The 6,624-nt window shown below is 35.6% G+C and overlaps 1 protein-coding gene across 1 annotated transcript; it reads left to right on the plus strand.

Annotated features, from left to right (window-relative positions):
- The first annotated feature begins 1,050 nt into the window (after positions 1 to 1,050).
- LOC103454210 (NAC domain-containing protein 90-like) lies at positions 1,051 to 5,405 on the plus strand. Its single transcript, XM_017337479.3, has 3 exons — positions 1,051 to 1,369; positions 3,857 to 4,203; positions 4,743 to 5,405. The coding sequence occupies exons 1-3, from the start codon at positions 1,051 to 1,053 to the stop codon at positions 5,079 to 5,081; spliced, it is 1,005 nt and encodes a 334-aa protein (XP_017192968.3). The 3' UTR covers positions 5,082 to 5,405.
- The last annotated feature ends 1,219 nt before the right edge of the window (positions 5,406 to 6,624 follow it).

Genomic DNA, 6,624 nt, shown 5'->3' on the forward strand with positions numbered 1-6,624 from the left:
TAATACTATTAGAAACGGTTACAATAAAAAAATTCAAACATTTTGATTGAATAAATGGATAAAAACTATGTAAAAATAAGAAATAATAAATGGCAAAAGAATGTATCCATAGTGTTAAAAAAAATTGGTAAATTTGACCAAAAAATTGGTACATTTCACATATAACAAAGTGGTACATTAATAAAGAAGAATGGGTACATTATAAATAAATTAGAGTACATATAAAAGATTAAAAATTATGAGTACAAATGAATTTTTAAAAATATAGGCGCTAAAAGAAATTAATACATGGGTACAAAATAAAACTAAGAAGAAAATACTACAAATTTAAAAAAAAAATGTTGCAAATTAAAAGTGGGTACAAACTAAAAATATAAACATATGATACAAAGTTTAGGCATAAAACATAAATATACCATATGTAATTTTTCTATCATTGATTAAATATATAATGTCACGTGACAATATACACATGGGTACAAACACAAATAAAACTTTAAAAAATATGGGCACAAAAAGAAACTAATATATGGGTACAAATTAAAAATGAAGAGAAAATTGGTACAAATTAAAAAATATTTGCAAATTAAAAATAGGTACAAACCAAAAATAAAAATATATGATAAACAATTTAGCCATAAATATAAATATACTAATTGTAACATTTTTAACACTAAAGGAATATATTTTAAAATAAAAATACTTTATTATTCAAATAATTAAAGATGTTATTAATACCCAAGGACCTTGATCAACAATTGAAAATAGGATTTTAATCAATGGAGTAACAAAAAGAAGAATGTGAACCTAATTTTCCCATTTATTTATTTATTAAACCAAACGATTATTATTTTATTTTTTAAAATCGTAACAAAAAATTTTTTTGGGGGGGGGAATTTAAAATTTTGGAAGGGAATTTTGGGGGTATTTTGGCGGCCATATTTTTTTCTGTCGGTTATAACCGACAGTAGGTGAAAATTTTCTGTCGGTTTTAACCGACAGTAATGAACATTTTTCAAAATAAAACCTATGAAGTAGCAGAAAAAAGAAATGGAAGCTAAGTCATCCAAAAGAAGACTGAGAGCCCCAAACCCTCTCTCCGATTACACCAACACCATTTCCTCCACCACCACTCTTGCCAGTGCCACCTCTTCGCAGTCATCGTCCTCCTCCACCGTCAAGCTCAAATACCATAATCCCAAGCTCGCCTCCGTCATCGATTACCTCATCTCCGCTTTAAACCCTAAGCCCTCAGTAGTTCCGCCTCTGATACCCTCCATTCCTCCTTGCCCTCATCCCGTCTCGTCCTCCGCTTCTGGTAATTTCTCTGCTCCGCTTTCGATTTCTCCGTTTCTCGCCTTGGGTTCGGGTGTGATTTCTACTTTGTTCTGGTTTTAATTTCAATTTGGGAATCTAGGGTTTCTGGATTTTTCTAGAAAAACATGAGGTCGCTTGGAATTTGTTTGTTTCAATCCTTAATCGTACCTTAAATCTATTGATATTAGTTGAAATGTGTTACTTTGTGTTTGCATTTGAGTGCGTATTTTGAATGCTTTGTTTGAATACTTGAATTGAACTTGATGTTATGCTTCAATAGTGGGAACTTTAACGAAGTACTGTTCAATTTCATCAGATGGTCAGTTCATGGTGGTCGCGGAACCTGCAGATTTTGTGCATATATATAGCACACAGGCATATTACAAAGTGCGGCAAGAGATTGATTTCTTTGGGGAGATATCTGGTGTATCAATGAGTCCCGATTACGAGTCTCTGTATATAGGAATCTGGGACCAAACCATCTGGAGAGAAAAACCAATGACGAGTCAAGATGAGGAAGTAATCTTATCAATGTTCTAAAAAACACTCAAGGCGGCCGCCTAGGTGTTCGGCGGTGGAAGCCCGCTGCAATTTGGGGAAAATCGTTTAAAAAATCGGTGGGGACTTAGGCGGCCACCTAGGCACCCGCTAGGCGATCTAGACGGAGCTAGGTGGCGATCTAGGCGATCTGAAATTCTTGTCGTCGCACAAGGTGCTCTGCAACTCTCACCACCACTGAAGGCTCTGCAAGACTGCAACTCTCTCGCCTCGAACTCTCATAGCATCTGCAACTCCAAGTTTCCAACACCTGCATCGCATCTCACACCTTGCATTTGGCAATTTGGCATCTGTACCTGCATCGGAAACTATGGCTGCTTGCTAGATATTTCTGGAAAAACTCAGAAGAGAGAGTACGAAAAGAGAGAGAGCGAGAGAGAGAGGGAGAGGGAGGCTTAAGCATTTGAATATGTGGTGGTGCAAGTGCAACCGTGCAAGTGGAGGACTGGGAATCCAAGGTCAAAAGCATGGTTTTAATTATAGAACTATGGACTCTGACATGGTTTTAATTATGAAACCACAAGATGGACAGGTGATGTGAAAGAGTAGAGGTGAGGTGGACGGTTTCATGGTTTTAGTAATGAAAACCACCCACCATGTGGGCTTTTTATATTTTTAAAAGTTTGGTGTGTGTGTGTATATATATATATATACACACACACATATATAAATCTTATATAAATTATAAATTATTTAGATAATATTTTGTATTTTTTCCTAGGCAAGTATATCATATATGTACAAAAAACATTCACATATGTATCTTCTTTTATAAGAAATAACATATAAGTCAATAATTATTTACATTTGATATAATAAATTTAATTAATTCATAAAATATATAAGAAATTTACCTAAATCCGCCTAGGCCGCCTAGGCGCCCGCCTAGACCCCGCCTAGCCGCCTAGGCGCTAGCCCGCCGCCCGACTAGCGCCTAGCGTTTTTTAGAACCTTGAATCTTATCTCTTGGTTTCACCGGTTTTAGGGTTGATTTTTGTTTCTTTTTTCCTTTGTTTTTGTCCATTGTATGAGAGGTTTCTGTTTTCTCTTCTGTTTTTCTGGGATGGATTGTTGTGTTTTGTGTTGGGAAGAAGGTTGGTGGAGTTGGCTTTTCTCTTCTGTTTTTCTGCAGATTCTGATTTCGAGCATAATGCTCAACGAGAAGAAGGGTTATGCTCTCATGTCCTATTTATTTTTTTATTATTAATATATTTGATGTCGGTTTTATCCGACAGAAAATGCTTTAGTTATTTTTTATTAATATTTCCTATCGGTTATAGCCGACACAAGTTCTGTCAGTTATATATATTTTCTGTCGGTTTTATCCAACAGAAAATGCTCTTATTTATTCTTTATTAATATACTTTCTATCGGTTATATCCGACACAAGTTCTGTCAGTTTTAGAGTATTTTCTGTCGGAAAATTCATTTCCTGACACTAGCAATTTTGTTGCTTATTATATCTGCCACTGCATCCATTTTATGTCGGATTTTGCATATATTTGACAGTAATATATGTTTCTTGTCGGTTTTTGAACCGCCAAAAATAGATAATTTTGTAGTAGTGCTGGACCAAATCATACCCGTCGTTTACATTTATGAGTTTGATCCATGGAAACTTCCACGTAATTCAACATCTCTCTCTCTCCTTTTAATGATTACTTGTTGGATTTATGCTAGCTTCTAGCTTGCCCAGCCATGGAGTTTACACCATATTATAGCTAGTGTTTGCTTTTCATCACTTTCCCTACGACCGTGCCAGTTTTAGGATAATGAATGTTATATATGTTTGTATAGATGACTAATTTACAGCATCGTGTACGTTGTTGATATTCAGTGAATACTGTTCAATTTCCTTTTTTGGTATATATAAAAATTAAAATATGATATATGAAGCTAGTAGTTTGCTAGCTTAGCATGCAATTTCATAATTTACACTTTAATTAATTAATTAGGTTTATAATGAATTAAAAATTAACAGAGGTTGCGGGAGAGGTGAGCCATGGAGATTCAGAGCAGTGGTTCTTTTTCATCCCAAGACCAGAGAGTGAAGCTCGAGGAGGGAGACCGAGACGACTCACAACAATTGGGTATTGGAAAGCATCAGGATCTCCGAGCACTGTGTACTCTTCCAATTCCAATTACAATCGTCCCATCGGCCACAAAAGAACCATGGGTTTCTACATTGGCAGAGCTCCCCGTGGAAAGAAAACCGAGTGGATGATGAATGAATACAAAGCCATCGAAGCTCATGCTGATCATAATAATCAACTATCAATGGCAGCTTCTTCATCAATCCCTAGAACAAGTACTCCTTCTGCTCCCACGGTGAGTATACGTACTAATTAATTTCTTACCTCAAAATTAGCAATGTTTTAAAACTTCACAAACCACACGTCTATTAGAGAGGCTGCCAGCAATCATGTCCAGATAAAATTATAGTTTTCTAGAACTTCATAAACTCAACTGGAATTAATAGTCTAATAACATAATTAATGAAGTTGCTTTGTGTGTGTATAACATACGGTTTTGAGAAATTACAAGTGAATATTCTTGCTCCTCAGCGACATGTTACACCATATATATTCTGAATTGGGCGCACAAAAGAACATTTAATTACTTCATAGAAGGGACACCAACAAAACTGAACATGTTAGTGGTGCCAATAGCCATAACAAGTTAACAGCTGATGAAACCATATGACAGGACCACACTGTTTTTAAGGGAAGGGGCCTAATTGATGGCGTACGGCATTGAGTTTCAGTGCAGTTAACTATATGCATCTAAATCAATTTAACTAACTAAACTTCATAATAATTCATATTATAAATTTTAATGTTGATATATGTTGGCATGCATACATGCAGTTAAGGCAAGAATTCAGCTTATGCCGAGTGCACAGGAAATCAAAATCCCTTTGGGCATATGACAGAAGACATCCAGGGATTGAGATCACAAGAAACCCTGGCTTAAACATTCAAGCAGCTCCTGCTCAGGGTGCAAATCATCTGAATCAATGTTCGACAACGTCGAATAGGAACCCTCAGAATATGGGAGAGAGAACAAACTTAAGCTCACTGGAGAGTTCATCCTCAGGAGGCCATGCCTCTCAATCCTCTCAACCCGAACAAAGTGGGATTTTGCCAATGGCCGTTGATGATGAAGCTATTTGGGATTGGGACGAATTAATGGACAACTGGCTTTAAGTGGTGGACAAAAATTGAATAAAAGGTTAAGTTTCCACTACTGGAATGTTTAGCTACTAGGAAAATGGATTAATGCAGGTGGAATCATTTGTAGGGTTTATCCATTCTAAGGTAATGTCTGTACTACAATTTGGAAAAGAAAGCCAAATTCATATTGTACTAGATGCCCTCACAAGTCTAACCTATCTTGATGCCTTTTGCTTCGTTTGAAACAAATATACATAGGTTCTTTGTCAAATGTGTTTTCATTGTATTATGTATGTTTCTAATCGGACTATTCTGTATAACCTTGAAAGTTTGCAGAAGTACCTACAGAATTTATCACTTTTTTTTACATTTATGTGTTGGTAATATTAGAATGATGGGAATTGTTATGATTTGGAGTCCAACTGATACAAGTATTCACTGTATTAACTTTTATATCAAGTGCACAAAACTGATATTTTGTATAAGCAAAAGTTTTGATCAAATTCTCTTTTGGAAGTGATTTTTGCTTTTCTGTTTTCTTCGTGTACACTCTTATGTGTTTTTTATCTTTTAAATTGATTAAATGAAAAGAAAATCAAGAAACCCAAACAAGAGAATGAGTCAAAGAAAGAGAAAATAACTTTATTCAGCAACACCTCAAACTCTTTTGCATGAGTTATTCCTATTGATAACGGTAAGTTCAAAGTATCAACAATATTCAGAGATGGTGTTTTACCACAGTGGCAGAAAATGGTCTTGTCTATACATTATGATTTTGGTTCGATCCGCACCAATTTTTCTCTCTCCTAACAGCTAACTTTCTAATCACTAATAATATCGCTATTACTAGAAAAGATATCAATAATATTGACGGCCTGTATATACATTTGGGTAAAAGGAAGTTGGGAAATGTACAAGAGATATATGAACCTATAAACCCCTCCATCAACGTGAAATTTGGAGGGTGTGTTGTATATGGAGTTCGATGAACCTTGCTTGACTCTGAAATCATAATGTATTCAATATAGACTTTTAAGGAGTTAATAAAAGTCACCCTCTCACTAGTAGGAAAAACAGCTTGCGCGATGAGATTTTGCGCGACGAACCATATTTCGTCGCACAAGAGGTACTTAGGTGACAGAAAAACAATTTCATCGCACAAAAAAGATAGGAAAGAAAAAAAATTTTGCGCAACGAATACTTGTTGTCGTCGCGGAAAGTCAACAAGAAAATGCAAGGTTTTTTTTTTTTTTTGCACGAAAACCTTGCATTAAAAAGGGTTCGTCACACAAGTTGCTATCAGTTTTCACTCAAACCATTCAATGCAGATGAATCAAAGGAATCGATATTGCATTTAGTATAGATGTTTACGTCACAAAGCCTTCGTTGCGCAAAGGCCCTAACCTTCCTATAATTATGCGCTTATGTTCTCCTTATTCTTCACAATTCTATTCGTGATGTGATGGAGGATAAAAACAAGTATCAGAGCATGCCCGCCACCAACCCGTATGATTTGAGGCAACATTTTGAGTTCACGCATGTGATTGTTGTAGCCATGCGGAATAATTGTCCTACT

The sequence above is a fragment of the Malus domestica genome, chromosome 14 (assembly GCF_042453785.1).
Source record: "Malus domestica chromosome 14, GDT2T_hap1".
NCBI classification, from domain to species: Eukaryota; Viridiplantae; Streptophyta; class Magnoliopsida; order Rosales; family Rosaceae; genus Malus; species Malus domestica.